The sequence below is a fragment of the Neophocaena asiaeorientalis genome, unplaced genomic scaffold, assembly GCF_003031525.2.
Source record: "Neophocaena asiaeorientalis asiaeorientalis breed wild unplaced genomic scaffold, Neophocaena_asiaeorientalis_V1.1 scaffold14, whole genome shotgun sequence".
Taxonomy (NCBI): domain Eukaryota; kingdom Metazoa; phylum Chordata; class Mammalia; order Artiodactyla; family Phocoenidae; genus Neophocaena; species Neophocaena asiaeorientalis.
The window spans coordinates 3,285,090-3,307,391 of record NW_020175192.1 but is presented as its reverse complement, the minus strand read 5'-3'; the positions used below and the strand labels follow the sequence as shown (position 1 = coordinate 3,307,391).

Here is a 22,302-nt window from a genome sequence, read left to right as displayed (position 1 = left end):
TTACTGCAATCAACCCTCCCATCACTGAAGACGTTAACTTTAAATTCTCTTGTATTATTCACTTCTGATCTCCACCTGCTCTGTCCCAGTCCAAACTCCCCTAAACCTCTACAACAGACTCCTGCCAGGGCCCCTTGCTCCCCTGTGAGGCCCTCTTCAACCTTTCTTCCACTTTGCAACAGACTGATTTTCAAAAGCCACATCTGATCATTTCCGCCTTATGGCTTAAAATCCATTGATGATTCTCATTCCACGTAAAGTAAAAAGAAAACTTTCGATAGATTTTAAATAGAGCCCTTGATCATACGTAGTAGGTTACACCTATTTTTCCGGTTTCATTATTACTCGTGCCCTTTCACTTGCACACGTATCGCAGTTGGGATGGGCTGGGATGGTCCATTACATCGTCAGCCTTCCCCTAAAAGCATCAGCGGTCTGGCTCCTACTTAGTGCCTGTCCTAGCCTCTTTTACCACCACACCTTGCGTTGTTCTGCCCTTGCCAGGCTCACCTTCTCTCCATCCCTCCCCAAATGTTCATAAATGTGATTCCTGCTCCCTGGAATGATCTTTCCCTTACCTCCTTACCTGTGAATACCTATGCACGCTTCAGATGTCACTTAGGAATCACTGCTCAGAGAGACCTTCTGCCAGATCCCAGACAGGCCATCTCCCCTCATGAGCTCCCCTGGCACCAGGCCCACTCACCACGCATTCATCAGGGTTGCCATTTTCAGCCAAGGGCAGGGGGATCTTGTCTGGGTCTGGCTTTGCTCACCACTGACTATCTGGAATTGGCATTTATTACTGGATTATACAGATGAATAATTATTGCATTAGAAAATGAAAGAAATATTTCTAATGGTAAACAATTTATTTATGAATCAGTTTATTTATGAATAAATAAACTGATCCAGTTTATTTATGAATCATAATATTGGTTTCCAGAGAATATTTAAATCACATTTGATGAAGATCGGAAAGCAACAAGTGATCATTTAGTCCAGGAACGTTTAGTGACTTGTCCAAGATCTCTCAGCCTTTCTTGAAGTCCAAGTGAAATGCAGAAAGGACTATAGGTTTTCTCTTTTATTTCAACGTTTAGTGACTTGTCCAAGATCTCTCAGCCTTTCTTGAAGTCCAAGTGAAATGCAGAAAGGACTATAGGTTTTCTCTTTTATTTCTAAGTGACAAGGCTTCCACGGAGAAGCCTTGAAATCCCTTCCAAACTCAGATATTCTTTGGTTATGATTTAACTTTACTTTTGCCCTGATAGCGTTCTGTTTTTTTCTCTTTCTCTCCCCTTTCCTTCTCCTTTTTGCATCATTAGCCATGAAAGCAAATAACTACTGCCCAGGACAGTAATGTCACAATTCTCAAAAAAAAAAAAAAAAAAAAAAAAAAAAAAAAAAGCCAAGTCTGTATGGAGTGAGGGAAGGACAGGAGAGACACACTCACAACTCTTTATTTCTTGGTGATGAGGAAATTTCAGGCCTTAATCCCATCTTGAATTTTTCCATTCTCCCTTACAGCAATGGATAGAAGGGTAATGAGAGATCAAACAAACTAATTTGTCAATTCTCAGATGTGACATCATGACCATTCATTTCTGGGATTGCTAATGCCAACCAGTGACCTTCTAGGATTATGTACAGCTGTGATGAGGAAATTTAATAAGAAAAGGTCAACCAACACTCAGTGTAGAAAGGAAACAGACTTTTTTCTTTTACAATAAAATATCAAAAATTTTAAAAAACCAACATTGTGTCTTACAATACATATTCAGTGCTTATAGCCCAAACTATAATGACTATTTAAATTATACAGAGGACAATATTTGCTGAGTTCTTGAGTATCTGAAGCCATAGACATTCCTTGAAAGGTCAGCTGTAAAACCCAGTTAATAACTTAGAAGAAAAAAATGGCTTTTTCCATCAGGAATTTACAATAAAAATCATCTCCTTTTCTACACAATTTTTCTTTTAACTATACTTGGCAAAAAGACAAAGCTAATAGAGGAATTATAAATAACTACAGGGCTATTTGGCTATACAATGTCACAGATCAAGAGGAACAATCCCTTTTGCAAGTAGGAAATAGTCCTACACCATTCGCTCACATGTGCTTCCAGACAGAGTTTCGATGGAGTTTCAAGAATGACGTGCTTAAACGGCTGCATTTTTAATATTAAAGTCGCTGTGCCATGACTGAATAATGCCACCCATGAACAGGAGGAAAGGGAATACGGTACAACCAACCACACCACGCATGTGACCGAGGGGTGTGCTTGCTGTCACTGCGGCTGTTCCAAACATCTCAGCTCTCTCCTGCTTAGACTCAATGATGGGGATTGGATAGCAGCCAAGTCAGGACAAGATTAAAGTGTTCCTCCAAGCAAAGATCTGATGTGCAAATACCAACACCATACTTTTCACTCTTTGAATTAGTTTAGGTTCCTTCGAACAAGAATGCTATTGGACACTGCAATATTTCCTCTCAGTTTGTCTAGTTCCTTGGCCATCACTTAGGGCTTCTACAGAAAATGTACCTCTCAGCAGCGTTTAGTTCTGGATACAGACCACTAGGTCATTCTAACCAGTCTGTATGTGTTTCTCCCCCTACCAAATGTAGCAGCAGAAAGACACTCAGCATCATCTGGGCTATTAGAAAGGAGAAGAAGGTAACAGGCGTAGAGCATCTCTCCCCCACCAGGCTCTGGGGGGCTCCCTACTTCACGTTTACATTATCACATGCATTCTTCTCAGTAGTCCTGGAACATACGGGTTGTTGGCAGCATTTCTCAGATGAGGAAGCCAAGTCTTAGAAAAATTAAAAAACTTGACCATGGTCACCCAGCTAGCAGAAGGCCGGGTTCAATGCCAGGGAAGTTCCCAAAGCCTGTGACTTTTCCTTTATATTACACTGAATCAGGTGGCACTCCAGCATCTAAAACCTCAGATTTTCTGTAGGTCTGTAAGGCCATCAACCCTTAGTAGGGACCTGGCGGAGAAAAGAACGTGACTGGGATGCCCCACCAAACACTGCTCCAGCCCACGGCAGGCTCTGAGTGGAAGATTTCCTTGAGTCACTCCCATAAAGAATGTTCTACGGGAACCTAGCACTAACAATGTCAACGATATATGAAATGGTTGAGCCAGGAGTGAAAGTGTGTTCTTAAAAATAAAGAAAGTCAATGCATCAAAGCCTGCCACCGGGAAGTGGGAGAATGAGAAAGAATTAGATGACCTGCCCCAAACCTTCTTTATCTCATTTGTAAAACAGGCATAGTAAATGCTCACGTTGAGAAAATGTTCTGAGACTGACATAAGCTCACATGTGCAGAGCTCCCAGCTCAGTCTGTGATATGGGGCACGTGCATGAGTGAGGTTTGCTGGATCCAAGTCCAAAAAGCCATTTACTGCAAATTAGTAGAACTCAGCACATCATCCTTATTTTCAAAATGTATTTTGCAAGGCTTTCTGGTATTTATCAGGAGACATTCATCATTGTCTCAGCATGACCTGCAGCAAATCTAGGTCACATGAAGTTAAAATGTATCTTGTATTCCAATGTCACAACCCCTTGTCCGGTACTAAGGCAAGAAGAAAAATATACATATATTCCTAAATGAACACATCAACCTAAACAGAGCCAAACGGTTGCAAGACAGAACGTAGTGAAGGAAACAGACTTCTTTGTTCTGCAAGAATAATATTCTGGGCATGAGGAATGCCCAGAGGTGACAAAGGAGAAACAGAACGGGCACTGGGGGTCATGTAACAGGGTGACAGCAGGCGTGATTTATGACACGGCTGCACGAGGGTACAGACTCACGGGGCTTTGTAGGACAAAGCAGGGAAGGGAGGCAAGATGCCCTTACACCCCTCCCTGCAGCCAGGGAAGAGATGAAGATGAATGGACCCAGACACAGAAGGAAAGAAATCTGATTAAACATGAGTGATAAAATTTTCAGGATAGAGTTGGGATTTCAGAGAAAAACAAACTGCTGTTTTGTGAGATTCCAGAATGTTAACCAAGGAAATCTACCTATCAGGGGAAAAAATAATTGAGACAGGGAAGATACGTTTGCGATACAGACACCTAAAAAGAGGAAACAGCAGAAAGGGAGGAGAGAGCTGCAGATCCCAGCTGTCACGCACCAGCGAGTCACCTGTGCCTGGAGGTGCCTGGAGGCTCCTGTGTACCCATGCTACCTACCCCGAAAAAAGCCAACATAGAAACTAACATTTCAGAGCTGAAATCAGCTGGAGAGAGACTATCACAGGTCAAACAGCTCCTTGGCAATCTGTGGTCACCAGAATTCTTGTATTCAAACTACCCTAAACAAAAATATCTTGATTCATTTTCAAGGGCCCAATTGGTGTGCCAAGTGAGAAGACACACACTAGGGAATTTGATCCATACCCTTCCAAGTCTTTTTTTTACATCTTTATTGCAGTATAATTGCTTTACAATGGTGTGTTAGTTTCTGCTTTATAACAAAGTGAATCAGTTAAACATATACATATGTTCCCATATCTCTTCCCTCTTGTGTCTCCCTCCCTCCCACCCTCCCTATCCCACCCCTCTAGGTGGTCACAAAGCACGGAGCTGATCTCCCTGTGCTATGCGGCTGCTTCCCACTAGCTATCTATTTTACGTTTGGTAGTGTATATATGTCCATGCCACTCTCTCGCTTTGTCACAGCTTACCCTTCCCCCTCCCCATATCCTCAAGTCCATTCTCTAGTAGGTCTGTGTCTTTATTCCCGTCTTACCCCTAGGTTCTTCATGACATTTTTTTTTCCTTAAATTCCTTAAGGTCACCCAGGAGGCATTATCGATCTCTTCACCCCTGAGGCAGCACCAGATTGTCCTCCAGAGAAGGACTTCCTGACTATCAGGTCCCTTTTGTCTTGTGGCTGAAAGGGGGTTGGGATCTGGGAAGGACATCTACCTCTGTGAGCTGCACACCAACTCCTGCTCACACAGCCTTGATTTCTGATAAAATAGGATCTAGCCTCCAAAAGCAGACAGGGGAAGGCAGGCAATGCCTAGCAGCAGAGGTGTCCACTGAGAGGGCACTAGGGTTTGCCAAGGGGAAGGATGGAGTCAGGACGTGCAGATGGTTATCAGAAGCAACTTATGTCGGGACCAGCTTGTGCTATGAGAGCACGCCCTCCAAGGACCTGCCTCTCCCTTTCTTTATTTTTTCCTATTTGAATTTGACCCCCATGGGACCAAGAACCTGGTCAAGATTCTTGTGGGAACTGTCCATAACCCTCAGGTTTTCTTGAACAAAGCCAATTTCACAAAATATTCTTTTAACAAGGCCACTTTGATAGGTATATAACTAAACTATGATTTCATGGAAATGTTCTAGAAGACTTTCTCTACAATTGATCATTTTTTTATTAAAACTATTGTTTAAAGTCTTAATTGTTTTCAAGAAAAAACAATGGGGCAATAGCTTATTATGAAGATACGAACAATCATTTATGGAACCCCTCTGTGTGAGGTGCTAAGGTACAAAGGTGAGTAAGCAAAACCCACGCACTCAAGAAGTCTAAAATCGTGCTCTCTGGGTCCTACCATCTCTGCCTTTTAAACAAAGGAAGAATGGGATGGACGCCCTGGGAGTCACTGGACCCAGGTCCCGCGACCACACCTAAACTGTTCCCACCTTTTAAATAATCCCGTCCTCCTGCTAGAGGCGTATTATCTAACTACTGCCAATTTCCGTGTCCCCTCTGGACGCCTGCAATAACTTCCTGCTGGTCTCCTTCATTCAGGGTACCGGGGTTCTGGTAACTGTCCTCTCCCCAGCCTCTCCCTTGGTGACTGTCTTGAACTCACTCAACGCACTGTCCTGCCTTTGGATATCAGCACACCAGGAGGGCACCTCTAGCCCACGCCTCTCTGGGCTCCACCCCCTGGGCTGGCCCCTGGGGGTCCTCACCCTCCATCAGAGAGGTAGAAAGACTTGATTAGGAAGAAGCTCTGAGGACAAAGCCCCACCCCCACCCCGTCCCTCTCCTTTGCTGCGCCATACCCCTTGGCTGGGGGCAAATTCACCTCTACGCCACTTTAGCCCTGCTCTGCCTGGAGCAACATGGACAAAGGGTTTCGTCAGGTTCTTCCCTGCTTCTCAGATCTTTCTGCTCTCTGGGTCACAACCTCAAGGTTATTGTGGCGGGGTGGGGGTGGGGGTACGGTGGGAGCGGCAACCATCCAGTGGGGTAAGTTCTAAACTTGGAAGTCATTCAGAGACCACCTTCTCTTTCATATCCATTATCCACTTCATCCATTTTTACCTACTTCATTGTCCCTCAGATCTATTTATTGCTCATTTTTCTCCACTGCCGTCACCCTCATCCAAGGCCATACTCTTTCAGTTGATAAAAGCAATGTTCACATACTGAGGTATGGGGCAGTCATTCTGGCTTCTGGCTTAATTTGATGGCCCGTTTGTGGCTATCACACCTACTTTATACATCTGCTTTAGTTATTAAAGCGTGAACTGACCAGAAGTAAAGAATGTCCATGTTAAAAATAAAGATGAAAGGCCCCCCTTCCTGGGACACCAATGCCCACGCTCCTTCCATGATAAGACCCCCTTCCCAGGCGCCAAGGCCATACTGACTCGCTGTGTGCGTGCTGATCTGGTTTTTTGAAAACCTAAAGGAATGTATCCCTGACTTGTTTGATGTTCTTTGTTCTGACAAGACATAAAACTGTGCTGAAAACCATGCTTCTCCAGAGCAGTTTCCCAGAGTAATCTAAGAAGCTGTCTTCTGGGCTATAGCCCTCAGTTTGGCTCAAATAAAACTCTTTTCTACTCCTATGATAGACTGTTTATGGATGATTTACATGGACACAGGAAACAATTGAAAGTCTGATACTTGACAGTTCAAAGTAGACGAGACTCTTCTTTCCATCAATCCATTCTCTGCACCTCACCGCACGGCTTCCAGCCATGCTGGCTTTCTTATTATTCCTTAAACGCTGTGATGTCTCTGACTGCAGAAGCTTTGCATATGCTGTTCCATGTGCCTGGAATTCTCCTGTCTCCCTTCACTGCTCTGACTAATCCTTACTCAGAGAAGACCTCTCTGATGCCAAAGACCTTGTGATTTTCCCATTCTCTACTTTTCCACTACGTTCCTTCATTTAGATATCTGTATGACTTTTTACATTAGCGTCCATTTCCCACACTATCCTGTAAACACTGTAAACAGAAACTGTATCTGTTTCATTTGCTATTAAATTCTCCGTAATTAACACAGCACCTGACTCTTGGTAGACAGCCAATGAATATGAAATATTAAGTAAATGAAGAATATATAGTAATTCGGAGCTCAGATGCGAGAGCTAAACTGTACTGTGTTTGAACCTTGGCTGTATCACTTACAAGGTGTACGATTTTTGGATGAGATACTTGACCAAAGCTTCAGCTTTCACATCTTTTTAAGATGGAGGCAATGAAGAGTCCTACTTGCACTTGTAAGGTTCAAATGAAATAAATACCAAGTATTTAGTAAAGGGCCTGACACATAAAAAGGGCTTAATAAGTCATCTGCTAAGGAGAGGATATATCCAAGGATAACAATAGAATAATGGGATCACAGAGTACAGGAGGAGGCCACAAGGCTCACAGTAATCAAACACACATGACACTACCTCCACCTTAAAAAAATTACTTTCATAGCTGCCATTTTGGGGAATTCTTTCCTCTCCTCTGAATCAGATTCTAGATGGAAGTAATAACTATGATATATATATATATATATATATATTTAGTATAAATGAGCTTCAGTACCAGAGTCCCAAGCTACAGATCTTGTCGCTGGCCTAGGAAGTTATATGCAGCTTAAGTGCCATACTAGACATTCACATCTGTTTTTTCATTTAAATTATCATCTGTGTGTTTGTTTAACAAAAGTGTTACTCCCCTGTTGGGTGCAGTTTGGAGAGGAACTACTAGATTTTTCAGGACATATCATTGATCTGTAGTGACAAGAAAAAATATTCTACATCAGGGCTGTCTCAGAAAACTCAGGAGTCCTGGTTACCATAAATTCAGTTTGGTGGGAAGATGGCAGAAGAAACAAACCATCCTCATTGTTTCCACAGTATGGCAGACTTCAAACTGATTCTTACAACATAACCTGTTCATAAATTTCAATCTATCCTATTGAAAGAAACAAAACAAAATAGCAACAAAGTTCCCGGTTCAGGGGTGGGGAACGATACCCTACAACCTTCAACCTGCTGGGCCCTAAACAAAACGAAACTCTGGAAATGAACAGAAGACAAGACAGCTTTAGAGTCTGGGATGTTCCAAAGGGATCATTCCTATGAGTAGGGAGAGGGATGACAACTCACCTCCTCCTTCACCAGAATCATCCACTTCACACAGGGGTGGGCAAACATTTCCTGTGTGGCGGCCAGAGAGTAAATATTGCAGGCTTTGTGGGACAGAGAGTCCCCCACTGCAACTATTCAATTCCGCTGTGTGATGTGAAGAGAGCTCTAGCCAGTATGGAGAGGATTGAGTATGGCTGTGTTCCAATAAGGCTTTATTTATGAGCATTCATTTTTGAACTCCATGTAATTTTCATGTCACGATGTGTTATTCTTCTTCTGATTTTTTCCAAACATTTAAAAACGTAAAAACCGTTCTTCGCTTGCAGACCTTACAAAATAAGTAGTGGCTGCATTTGGCCGGTGGCTATGTTCTGACCCCTGGCTTAAGACACATAAATAAATATTAAGTCACACCTATGGATTTCCTAATTGCTCTTCGAGTCTTCCAGATGTGAACAGCAGGCCTGCCCCTAACTGGAAGATAGAAGGTCGTATATTGTACTGCAGAGATGAAAGAATGGAACTAATAGACAAATACGTTTTTTAAATCCCATGAAGGAACATTTTACATACACTTTACGGTTTATTACACAGCTTCGCAAACTGGAAGCTTCTAAACAAGCAGGGCAGTGCTTGTAATCCCTGATTATAAAACCATGGCAGTGAAGGTTTAGAAAGCTCAAAGCAATGCTGTAAAACTAATAGGTTGCTGAGCCAGGGAAAGAATCCCCACTTCTAGCTCTAAATGTGCAACTGGAAGCCAAGACACAGCACCCTCAAGTATATGCACCCCTCTTTGAGAATTCCCCACGAATTCAGCAGCAGACCAGTCGAGAAAATGGAAAACGTTGACAAAGTAAATGTCAATATTATGCATAGTGTGGGTCTGTACCTTTGTCTACCATCCAATCTCCACTTTTGTCTCTACTGCTGTGCTGGGAGGATACTGTCCCCCCAAATTCAGGTCCACCTCAGACATGTGGCCTTATTTGGAAATAGGGTCTTTTCAGATGTAATTACGATGATGTCACACTGGATTATACTGAGTGCTAAAGCTAATGACTGGGGTCTTTTTTCGAAGAGGAGAGGACACCCAGAGATACACACAGGGAAGAAAGCAGACTGGTGTGACTCGGCTGCAAGTCAGGGAACACCAAGCGCTCTCAGCATCCACCAGCAGCTAGGAGAGAAGCGTGGACCTGACTTTCAATCAGAGCCTCCAGAGGGAGGTCCTGCCTACACCTTGACTTCAGATTTGTAGCCTCCAGAACTGTGAGAGAATCAATTTCTACTGTTGTGAGACAAGCAGTTTGTGGCCATTTGTTACAGCAGCCCGAGGAGATGAACACAGCCACCCACTAGCACTTTGTATCTAGAAATACCTTTGACTATTGTTTCCCTGAAGACATCACTCATGTCGAGGCCACACTCAGAAGAGGCCTTTCTCCACCTTCTTCATTAGTATCATCCACATCCCACCCTTCAAGAATCAGCTCAGGGTCACTTTCTCCAGGAAACACTGTCCTGCCCCGTCCTGCCAGGAGAGATCAGGGACCCCTCCCCTGTGCCCAGATGGTAGTGAGAAAAGAAATTTTCACATATTGAGGTATGGGAAAGTCATTCTGGCTTATACAGCAGTTAACGTGAATTTTATGCTAAATAAAACAGCCTGTTTGTGGCCTATCAAACCTACACCGTACATCTGCTTTTTTTTTTTTTTTTTAAGGTGTTGGGTGTAGGGGTTTATTAATTAATTAATTTATTTTTGCTGTGTTGGGTCTTCGTTTCTGTGCGAGGGCTTTCTCTAGTTGTGGCAAGCGGGGGCCACTCTTCATCGCGGTGCACGGGCCTCTCACTGTCGCAGCCTCTCTTGTTGTGGAGCACAGGCTCCAGACGCGCAGGCTCAGTAGTTGTGGCTCACGGGCCGAATTACTCCGCGGCATGTGGATACTCCCAGACCAGGGCTCGAACTCGTGTCCCCTGCATTAGCAGGCAGATTCTCAACCACTGCGCCACCAGGGAAGCCCCATCTGCTTTAATTATTAAAGAAAAGGGCACAGCGACCAAAAGTAAAGAATGTCCATGTTAAAAATAAAGATGAAATGTCTCCCTTCCTGGGACACCAGTGCTTGTGCTCCTTCAATGATAAGACCCCCTTCCCAGGCGCCAAGGCCATACTGACTCACTGTGTTATGTGGTGGTGGGTTTTCTTCTTCTGTGTTTTTTTTTTTTTCTGAAACCTTGACGGAAGGTATCCTGATCTGTTTGATGATCTTAGTTCTGACATGACATAAAACTGTGCTGAGGGCTTCCCTGGTGGCGCAGTGGTTGAGAGTCCTCCTGCCGATGCAGGGGACACGGGTTCGTGCCCCGGTCCGGGAAGATCCCACATGCCGCGGAGCGGCTGGGCCCGTGAGCCATGGCCGTTGAGCCTGCGCGTCCGAAGCCTGTGCTCCGCAACGGGACAGGCCACAACAGTGAGAGGCTCGCGTACCGAAGGAAAAAAAAAGTGCTATTTCCCAAGCAGACAATTTTTTTTCCAAAGCATGTGACCCATGAGTGAGAAGATAATAAAAAGGGCCATTGGTAGAAAACCGAGGCTCTCGGTGGACTAGATAATCTTTAAAGTCCTTTTTGGCTCTAATGCCCGTGGGATTCCTGAACATTTCTCTAAGGCAATCAACTCTAACAATTTATTTCGCATTTAATTTTACTCTGTGGCCTCAAGGGGAAAATGTCCTGCTCTAAAATTTCAGGGAAAAAACACAGAATACCCAAATGAGGATTCTAAAGAGTAAAGCAGGGAATTTAAAATGCTGGAAAGGCCAGAAGACAGAAATGAATTTAAGTTTTTAAAAAGCAACGACAACAAAAGGTCAAATGACCTGGAATAGAAATGGCAATGGCCCTGGGAAAAACAACAGGCACTTCTGTTCATCTGTAGGTAAATTCCGAGTTACTGTGTATTCCCAGGCTGCCATTACCCATCAATTTTAGGGATCACTGTAGGCCCAAGATTCATGTGTGGTCAGGGTTTGGAAAATCAACAACAAGTTTTCTATTTTCAGAAACACTCCTTTTGTTGGATATTCAGGGCAGGCATAAAAGTGTTCTCTATCAAGTAACACTAGGATGCAAACCACAGACCCTGGGAGCAGGGGAGGTGGGAGAATGGGCAAGACTGGAGAGGCAAGTGGACCAAAGTATTACATTCTCCCAAGATCACAGGTGCTGGTAGAGAGAGGATCAGTAATAACAGTGCCTGCAGAGGGACTTCCCTGGTGGTCCAGTGGTTAAGAGTCCGCCTTCCAATGCAGGGGACGTGGGTTTCGACCCCTGGTCGGGTAACTAGGATCCCTCATGCCGCGGGGCAACTAAGCCCACGCGCTGCAACTAGAGAGCTCACGTGCCACAACTAGAGAGAAGCCCGTGCACCGCAAGCACAACTAAGACCCGACGCAGCCAAATAAATAAATAAAAAATAATAATAATGCCTGCAGAAAGCACTTTGAAAACGAAGGGCTATATAAACGGGTTAGTTCAGTTGAGTCTTAGGATGAATCTGTACTTTAGAGATTCTTACCCTCATCCCCATTTTACCACCCTGTGGAAATAAACAACCACCAAACGGGGACAAGAAAGGCTATTTATGTAGAGCTTGCCGTAGCAAGACAGCCAGCCAACATCACCTGCATTTGGAGGAGACTCAAAGGCAAGCAGAGAAGTGGAGAGGAGCTTCATAATGGAAAAGGGGTGGGTTTCACCCGTGCCCTGATTGGAGGCTGTTGGCCTGGGGAAACTGCAGGTGGGCCACCTAGAATGGGACAGCCTATGCGATTGGTTAGGGGTACATATTTTCTGGTTGGTCCTAAGTTGGAAACAGGGACAGAAATTAGGGAAGCTGTCAGCTATTCATCAGGCCTGGCCATTCGAGGCCTATTGTTACAGGGCTATTTTTTGATTTCCTGGATTGTCACTAGAGAGGTGGTCTGACTTCCTACAAGTCTGACTCACAGCAGGCAGGCTTCTGGGCCAGTTACTGGATATCAATGGGTTGGTTTTCTGGACTGGCTGCTGCAGGTTGTGGGTCAAAGTTCTACTTTTAGATATGTTCTGGCCATTGTCGATTTGTGTATTTAGTCTTTCAACCCTTAGGTGTGAGTCTGTACCAGAGAAAATCGGCCCAAATAGTTACCAACATCAACTCTCAGGGTCCTGGAGAGGGGCTGGGGTTACCTTCCACACAGCATCCAATGCATCAAGACGCCTAATGGAAATGATCTATGCCTCCTGTGAAATGTCCATACAGCCTATTAAGGCGTCAACCATCTCTTTTAAAAAGAAAGATCATTATGTTGCTTTTCCTACTTACTAATTTGCTTCCAGACAATGATTAACACGTCATAGAAAATGATTCAGTCAACAAATCACTGGTAGAGCTAAGTTTTCAAAATCCAGGAAAAAGTTCTCAAAGGGGCCTTTGGTAAAATACCCTTGCAAACACTTCTTTCTGTAAAATCTGAACCTCTTCCCCTCTATCAACTGACCCCAAGGAGTCTGGCAGAACCGGAGCCTGAGTGGGGTGAAACATGGATCTGACCAGAGCAGCAAAGATCGTGTCCTCAAGGTCACAGCTGGAGTCACAGTGCCCCTTTCTGTTTGCTTGTGAAGGGGAGCAGAAATAACCCCTCCCCAAAATAAGCCACTTTGGCATATTGATTTTTTTAATGAAGCTACTTAAGAAACAGCAAGGTCCAAGAAGGATACTCTGACCATCCTTTGTACCCCTGAAAGCAGGAAATAAATCTCCCATGTAAAAGACAGGAGGAGACAGACATCCGTATCACCAAAGATACAGAATTCAGGGGAGGAGAAGCCTGTATAAACCAACCTTGTTATTCCTTCACTAATTTGCTACCCCAAGCCCAAAAGCCTTTGTCGTGTCAATTACTCACAAATTTATTGCTTTGCTTCTTTGTCTAAAAAGCATAAAAGTTGCCTGTTTTGGTCACCTCCTTGAGTCTCCTATCTTTGGGGCTCCCCCATGTATGAAAGGAAATTTGTTCTTCTGTTCATGTGTTTTATGTCATTTTAATTATTAGACCAGCCAAGGAACCTAGAAAGGAAAGGTTTTCCTCCCCTACACCTGACGGATTACTCGCTAGGAGCTCAGATATAAGTGCAACATTCATGATTAGAGTTTGAGTGGATAGAAAATAATCTGTGTTCAAAGAGCTAACTGTCAAATGTCCGTGAATTCTATTGTTTCTGACTCTCAGGATTAGACGCTAAATGGCTATTGAATAAAGGGAGACATCACTGAATAATTTCAAGAGGAAATAAAAAACCTAATTCTGTTCTCTCTGTTAATAGACAGCTGATGGAGGGCGGGTCTCCAACGTGGTTACAGGATTCTGAGATCACACAAAAGCTGACTTAGGCCAACTTTCCTGTGTCTTAATAGGTTCTTTGGCTAGGGATGCACCCAAGAAAACACCTGTCCTCCCCTCACTCTCATGTCTCCATCTGGTACCACCCATCCAAGCCCAAAGACCCCAGCTCACATGCCAAACCTGCAGTAACACCTTCCCTCGTGGGATGGTCCTGGCATGACTCACCCGCCATTTGTCTCCATGGGGCTTTGTACAAATGTTAACAAACACCTACACTGTGGCATCAGAGCTATTTTTTATACAATGTTAACCTCTCTCATTATATTTAAGTCTCTTTAAAGCCACAGGTCTGTGGCTTATGTGTCTCTGTTTCCTCAGTGGGCAGTAAAGAAAAGTCCACAGCACCCAGATGAGCCTGTACGTGAGCACCTCATTCTGCGATGCTGAGACACACAGGCTTAGAATCTGTGACCCTGCCAGCTCTGCTGCTTGCTGCCTTTGGTCACATGCAGTTACCTTTCTCTCTCTGTTTCTTCTGTGACAACAAACAAGTACAGTTTTTGTCCAGTCTCTTTGATGATCATGTATTAATTTTTAATAAGACTGGCATCGATATGGCAGCAGAAGGAAAACAGGTTCACAAGCACAGTGAGAGTGTGGGGTGTGAATTCTACATCCTCAGCCTCTCAGCCCTCAAAGGGTGAGGAGTTTCTGTGTTTCATCGGCAGTTTTTATCACGGAGGGTCTCTGCCATGGGTGGATAAGAATATTCCACTCATTAGGAAAAGGGTCCGCTGGTGGGAGGAAGCAATATTTCTCTCATCAGTCTTGGCCTTGGCCTGGCTAAGGGAACCCCTTTGCTCTGACATTAAACCCTCAAAGCAACTTTCTAATTGTCATTTGTTTCCCTAAGTAAACATTCCCTCAGGGAAAAGTGACGCTGATCAAAGCCCTGAATATTTTTGTTTGCAAGATGTACACAGCTTTCATTATAAATGAACAAATGGCATTCTGTTTTACACACCAAAGGAAACATACATTATGTAGAAAGCAAAGCATCTGATCTTTCTGACAGGTTTGCCCTTAGCTCATGTCTTCTGAAGGTGCCCGCCTCCACTCAGCCAGCCTCTGTCTGTCTCAGCCCCTCTGTCTGTTCTTTTCTATGTGAGGTCCCAGCACAGTACCATCAAAAAGTCTCCCAACCCCATACTGGCAAGTCCTGGCAGGAAAAAAGGAAAAGACTTGCTTACATGTCATATTTTCTGTAATATTTAATGTGAACGATTTCAACTCACTTAGCTTTCCCACTAAGCTGGACATAACTGCGATTCCCAGACCTGCAAAGTTTTTAGCAAACAGAACAAATTATACAAGGATAACATGTAGCATCAGATACTCACATTCTCTGATCGGAGCCTCTTTGCGGGGCACCCACCGTCCCTGGGGTGAAGCATGTAATATAGTCGGACTTTACTGGCATGTTTTCGACTCTGGGAAGAAAAAGCAGAAGCAGATACTGTGAAAGAGAAGGCATTCTGAATCCTTGGACACATAGCCAGTGACTGCAAATGCCCAAAAGGACTTTGCTTAGAAAACACTTGAAACAACAAGGTTCTCACTGCAGAGCACAGAGAACTACATTCAATATCCTATGGTAAACCATAATGGGAAATAATATTTTAAAAAGAAGGTATATATATGTGTAACTGAATCACTTTTCTACACAGCAGAAATTAACACTTTATAAATCAACTACACTTCAATTAAAAAATATTAAAACTGAAAAAAAAGAAAACACTTGAGCAGGTTCCTATGGGTCCCATGGGGTGAAGTTTCAGATAGGTTACGTGACTTGCCCAAGGTCATCAAGCCAATATAATTTCAGGATTAGAAAACAGAGCTAATGAAGAAAGGTAAAACCATTGGGATCTTTTTTTTTTCCTTTTTTGCGGTACGCGGGCCTCTCACTGTTGCGGCCTCTCCCGTTGCGGAGCACAGGCTCTAGACGCGCAGGCTCAGCGGCCATGGCTCACGGGCCCAGCCGCTCCGCGGCACGTGGGATCCTCCCGGACCAGGGCACGAACCCGCGTCCCCTGCATCGGCAGGCGGACTCTCAACCACTGCGCCACCAGGGAAGCCCACCGTTGGGATCTTTTAGCCTGGAGTGAATGTTTAATTGTCTTCAAAGGTAAGACCAGGTCAGCAGAGGGAATAATACAAGGATCAACTGTGATGAAGAGCTAGGTCCCCAGCCCCTCTCTCACTGCAGCTGCCCTGCCCTAAGGAGCCAGGGACAACGCCGCCCTGGGATGGCGACACGCACACGGCACCTCCAACCAAAACCTGATCAGAGCCAAGCTACCCGCAAGCAGGCAGATGCAACTGAGCAAATCGAGCCCCACCTCCTGCAGGCTAGCAGGACTATGAATTCCATCTGTCCTGACTGCTCTGTGTCCAGTGTGGAGAAGCTGACCCCTTCTTTATTTACTTATTTATTTTTTGCCTTTTCTGGGTTATTTTTTTTTCTTACTTATTTTTATCGGGGTATAGTTGCTTTACAATGTTGTGTTAGTTTCTGTTGTACAACGAAGTGAATCAGCTATACGTATCCCTATATCCCCTCCCTCTTGGACCTCCTTCCCACCCCCCCATCCCACACATCTAGGTCAGCACAGAGCACCGAGCTGAGCTCCCTCTGCTATACAGCAGGTTCCTACTAGCTGTTTTACACACGGTAGTATATATATGTCAATCCCAATCTCCCAGTTCATCCCACCCCCATGTCCACATCACCCCCATGTCCACACGTCAGTTCTGTACGTCTGCGTCTCTATTCCTGCCCTTCTTATTTCTATCTTTCCTCCTTTGCTGAAGTGAGAGCCCATCCAAACTCCCCTCACCTCTAAACAACACTGCAGTTCTAACTTCTAAGTTGCTACCTGAGGCAGGATGGTGGGCTGAAAACACCAATAAAAGAGTCAGAAGTTCAGAACCCCAGTTCCAGCCCTACCACTTTCTAGCTGCATGATATTGAACAAGTCGTGATATCGAACAAGTCGTGATATCGAACAAGTCACTTACTCCAATTTGTAGCCAAACGAGTGTCACTTTCTCCAGGTACAAAATGAACACAATGATACTTGTTAGGGTCTCCATGAGAATCAAACGTGACATTGTATAGGTAACACTGTAATCCACATAATGCTAAACATTGCTCACTGCAGACTGCATCAGTCCTAACTGCGAGTTCTAGGTGATCTCCATAGCATGAATTCTCCTTGAATCCTTTGCTACCTGAGTCCAAGTCCCCCATCCCCTTCCTTTACTCAGAGATTTTTTCCTTCTTCTCCAGTCCTTGGTTCCACTTGTCATTCTCTACAATTGGGTTCTAGCCAATCTCCTGAATAATGGTTTGCCTTCATGGATTAGCCACAAAGGCAAAGTGATTTTCAGAGAATACACAGCAAATTGCATCTTGTTTACAGGACGTAGTGTAAATCCTTTCTGTCTGGGTTTCCTCATTTATCACTTTTTTGATTCCTTCATTTTTCCTGGAGCCCGAAGACTGTGCTTCCAAACAGTCCCTGGACCCTTCTATGGTCTTTAAATGGGTTTAAAAGTGCTATCGGAACATGAAAAATACTAGAGACATAAAAAAGTACTGAAGTGTGATTTTAAAATATATTTATAGTCCTTTCTAGGTTGTATCTTAAGTTTTGTTTGTTTTGCTGTACGCAGGCCTCTCACTGTTGTGGCCTCTCCCGTTGCGGAGCACAGGCTCCGGACGTGCAGGCTCAGCGGCCATGGCTCACGGGCCCAGTCGCTCCGCGGCATGGGGGATCCTCCTGGACCGGGGCACGAACCCGTGTCCCCTGCATCCGCAGGTGGACTCTCAACCACTGCGCCACCAGGGAAGCACTACCTTAAGTTTTAATCAAGGTTATCTGGAGTCTTGTTTGCCTGGAAGATTGGTAGGACAGAGAAGTGGAACCCTATATGAACCCGTGTCAGACGATTTCAACATCATTGCTTAGCTTCTGCATATTTTTGAGAATGATGCCATGCAAACTAGCACTTCTCCTTTTGCAGATAAATATGTTGATTTCTAAAATGTACACCTTTCCTACAGGATTGTGGGGTTTTTGGAGGTAAGGGGTAGTGGGAATATTAGGAATTCTGCTATAGTCAAAAAATTAATAAAATTAAAAGAAGATGTCAAAATCTCCAGGACAGTGAACGTGGCCACAGAGCCTGGGCTGGTGAAGAGCACACACAGACAGGTAGTTGGTCAGAAGACAAAGTGATAACAGCGTGAGCTCAAATGGGGCTGAAGTAGGTTTTCAATTTTGCATTTGTTACCATAGAAGAACTTCTTATCACAGTCCTTGCAGCGTCAATCTACCCAGGGAACAAAATCATGGCAAAATTGGAAATCTCATAATGCAGCCTGTTTTGTGGTTGGGCTTTTTTTTCCTCTTTCCTAAAATAAACCATTTCTTTCAAAAAGACTATTTCCAGCAAAGACAGAGTTCACTAGGCTATTTACTTGCAGTTTGACAAAACTAGTAAAAACCCATTAGCTGGAAGAAAAAAAAGAAAAAGGGAGTAAAAGGGCAGCTCGGGTATGAAGCCATTAGCGATGAGCGATGCTGGGTTCGACGAGCCTTCTTCGTGATTTTGTTCATTGAAGGCTAGTTCTTCTCTTTCAGCTTCCCAGCCTCCAGGTTTGATGGAAGGACTGCCTTGCCCCAGTGTCTGGGTGAAAAGAAACAGAGTCTTGGCGAACACCACCTGATTGTAGATTGATGGGGGAGGTGTGCTGGCTCACCATTTAGCCGCATCCGTTCTGCCTGGTTCTCTTTTCCCCCTGCTGCTTTTTCCAGGCTGGAGACAAGGCCTCCCCACCCTGACTTCAGGCAGGAAGTAACAACCCCAATGACAGTCCACGCCCCAGTGAGAGGAGCACGGAGTCCCAGTGAGTCTGATTCAAACCCAAAGCCACAAATCATGTTGGTTGACAAAGGGAAAGAGGTTCCCAGCAGAATGTTCCAGGTGCTCTCAGCTCGCCCTGCCTCAGCCCTGGAGCTCTCCAGCAGTCCTCCCCTTTCTTCCTGGTACACTCACCCCTTTGTCCTGACAGGACACTGAGTCACCTACTGCATCTTCCTCCAAATGACTTCTCTTAACTACCCTCCTCTCAGCTTCCCTTAACCATCTGAAATTGCTTGGAATTTGGCACCGAAATTCCATTCCATTTATTCTAAAAACAAAACCTTCCCCATAAAAAGTTACAATTAAATTTGAGCAAAAATGTTCATTGCGGCATTATCGAAATAGGAACAAAAAATAAATAAATAAATTGGGAGACAGCTACATTTTTGACAACAGGGATGGGTTCAAGCCACCGTCAATGCCCTTATGTTCAATTGGAAATGGAAAAAATGCTTTCTACGTAATGAATGTCGGATGGAAAATGCTAAACTCAGAATGGCTTGTATATATGTCCATGCCTCTCTCTCGCTTTGTCACAGCTTACCCTTCCCCCGATGACAATTGAATAAAAATTCATAAGTATACCAAGAAGAAGTGGCAAGGGAAAAGGAAAAAAAGCATGATTTATTAGGGTAGAAGGAGGCTGGATGGTTTTCCTTCTTACTTTTTATAACACATTCATCTTTAACATAAAAATAATAATAACTTCACAGTGCGCAAGCCTTTGTAATTCCTCACTAAGTCTACTTTATATGCAAAATAATTGTAATTAGTAAAAAGCATCACTGATCTGGAATGCGTTTAACATATACTGATATAACTGACCACATTTCCGTCTACCCTTATCAACTTTCAAAATGCATATTTTTTTCATTGCAATAATTGTTATTTAGAGGAGGCTACTTAACCCAAGTGTAGCACGTGCTACTTCAAAACTGAAAACTTGATTTTGGTACGTACAAATTCAATGGTAAATATGTGTACTTTTCACAGTGTGGTCACTTTAGCTTTCTGTGTGTGTGAATGGAGATTACGGCAGCAGTCCCCAGCCTTTTTGGCACCAGTGACCGGTTTCGTGGAAGACAATTTTTCCACGGACTGGGGTCGGGGTGGGGGTGGGAAAAATGGGACGGTTCCCGCGGTAATGCAAGCCATGGGGAGCGGCAGATGTAGCTTCGCTGGCTTGCCCACCGCTCACCTCCTGCTGTGCGGCCCTGTCCCTAGCGGGCTGTGGACCGCTGGATTATGGGATGGTAAGTGCTGTCCAGACAACCAAACTGAGAAGCCCTGGGAGAAAGCTACTTCTGAAACTGACATCCAAATAAACACGAATAATAGCAAGTCCCTAGGACTTTTTCAAAGATGCATTAATATCTAAAATTTACACTTTTTAAGAGCTTAAAAAGCCAACTGAAAGGAGCTTAAAAGAAAAAAATATCTACCTTATATGTTAAATGTATACCTCACGGAGTTCCAAGAGGGAAAAGGACCATTCCTTTCAGGGGAAGAAAACATGAAAAAGGAATTACAATCTCTTTCAGTTGCACTCAGCGTCAAACCCAGGTTCTTTCTTGCATGAATATTTGCATTTTAAGCAAAAGTCATTACTTTCATTCAAACCACATCAACTTTAAGCTTCCCAGATAGGCCAGAAATGACCAACTCTTCCGTTTTAATTAAAGCCTTTGCCCCCATCGCTGGGCATTGTGCGTGGGCGGACCTATCTGCAGATTAGTTCCCTTGGCTGAAACAACCTCTTGGCGCTATAAGAAACAGTCTAAAGTGGAAATTCAGGCCAGCCTTCTCTTTGCAGGGATAAAGAACGAGACCAACCTCTATTTCTGATCTATTGCTGTGAAAGGAGAGGGCGAAACACATAGAAATAGAACGGCTCTCTGCTTCACCTAAATAACCATCTTCCATTATCACATATTCCTTAAAAAAACTCGCAACTCACATTTGCTTCCAACAAGGCTACTGATTTCTGGTCTCATAAAATGTGGCGGTAACAAAGCAACTTTGTATTTGCATAACGTTCCTAGCAGCCTTCAAAGTCCTTTCACATTTATCCTCTCATTTTATCCTCCAATCACAGCTGTGAGGCTGGCAGGAGATGTGTTATTTCAAATAAGCTTTAAGATCCATTGCTGATTTCCTAGTTAAATCTTCACCATCTTATTTCATCATAGGTATCTAATTATACCTCTTCCAGAAACCAGCTAACATAAGCCAAAAACTACAAGAAAAAAAGAAAACCTGGAACAGACTGATCATTACAGAAGAGTGATTCTCACAAGCCACCAATTTTTGAGGTATTTACACTCGTTCTAGGGTAAAGAGCAGCTGATTAGAGCAGAGACAAAACATATCAAAGGTTTAACTCCCCAGCTGCCCAAGAATGTCTGCCCGATGTGAGATGGGGGTTCCATCTCTCAGGAAGGAGGAGAGGTTGCCCTGGCAGATCCCCACTTAACATTCTGAAGTTGAGGTCCCAGGGCTGAGCCCCAGAAAAACTGGGGGGGCAACTTCACTAGGAAGTCAAGGTTAAATGCAGATAAATCAAGAGAAACCATGAGTCTCGGAGATTCCCTCTGATGAGTAGGGCTCTTTCCCAGATTGGTTACACCCGGATTGGTTGGATACAGAAACCTATAGTGGAAGATGGACCAACTGGAAATCTAGGAAGAGAAGACTGACCCCCTAGAGAAAGGCTTTACCAACACAGAGAAGGAAGAAATAAAACTCCTCTGCCCCAGGCCCCAAGGCAAGATGTCCTACCCAGGCTGCTGGGCTACTGAAATGGTCTGTCATTCAGTCCTACAGCTGAAATTGGATCAGAAGATCCTAAGAAGTTTGGGGTAGACTCTGAAAGGATCCAAGGCTGGTCCACACACACTGGGGACATGCGGCAGGCCTTAAACTGATGAGTGGCGCACAGAAAGAAATTACATGACACAAAAGAAGACATTGAAAGAACTCCCAAGGAAGAGACATCAAGGAATTTTATCTTTGCAAAATATTTACCACAATAACTAGAAGTAAGTTTTAAGTGGCATGTTGTACTGGGCCATTTAATTTCAGAAAATATGGACTGAGGATTAAAGCTCAAAGATGAGATAAGACAACTGATTAAGATCTGAGTTAATAAAGCTATTAAAAATATCACAGCTTAATGTGGAAGACCTTTCACAGCAGGGCAAGAGCAGAATCAATACTGCAGGTCAGTGTGAAGTCCAGATAGAGTCACTTCCTAGACTGCAGAAGAATTAGGATAAAGAAGTAGGAAAAAAATGATATTGGAGATCTGACATACGAAAGACCAGGACAAGTATAGTGCAGCTTTAGCCGTAGAAAAAATAGACAAAAAAATTGGAATAGGAAAAGACTCCCAAAATAGACCCAATAGTTGGGGACCAAAAAGAAAACTAGGAAAATATATCTAACTTTGTGATTGGAAAGTTTTGTAAACAACAAAGCAAAAGAAGCAGTACTGATAGATATAGCTAAATATATACATATACAAATATATATATATATATATATATATATATGT

At 43.8% G+C, this 22,302-nt stretch overlaps 1 protein-coding gene across 1 annotated transcript in view; it reads right to left on the bottom strand.

Annotated features, from left to right (window-relative positions):
- ZMAT4 (zinc finger matrin-type 4) overlaps positions 1-22,302 on the bottom strand; it is a 328,509-nt gene that overhangs the window by 190,413 nt on the left and 115,794 nt on the right. The window contains exon 3 of the mRNA XM_024765120.1: positions 15,158-15,247. Within this exon, the coding sequence (XP_024620888.1) occupies positions 15,158-15,247 (90 nt within the window). The remainder of the gene's footprint in view (positions 1-15,157; positions 15,248-22,302) is intronic.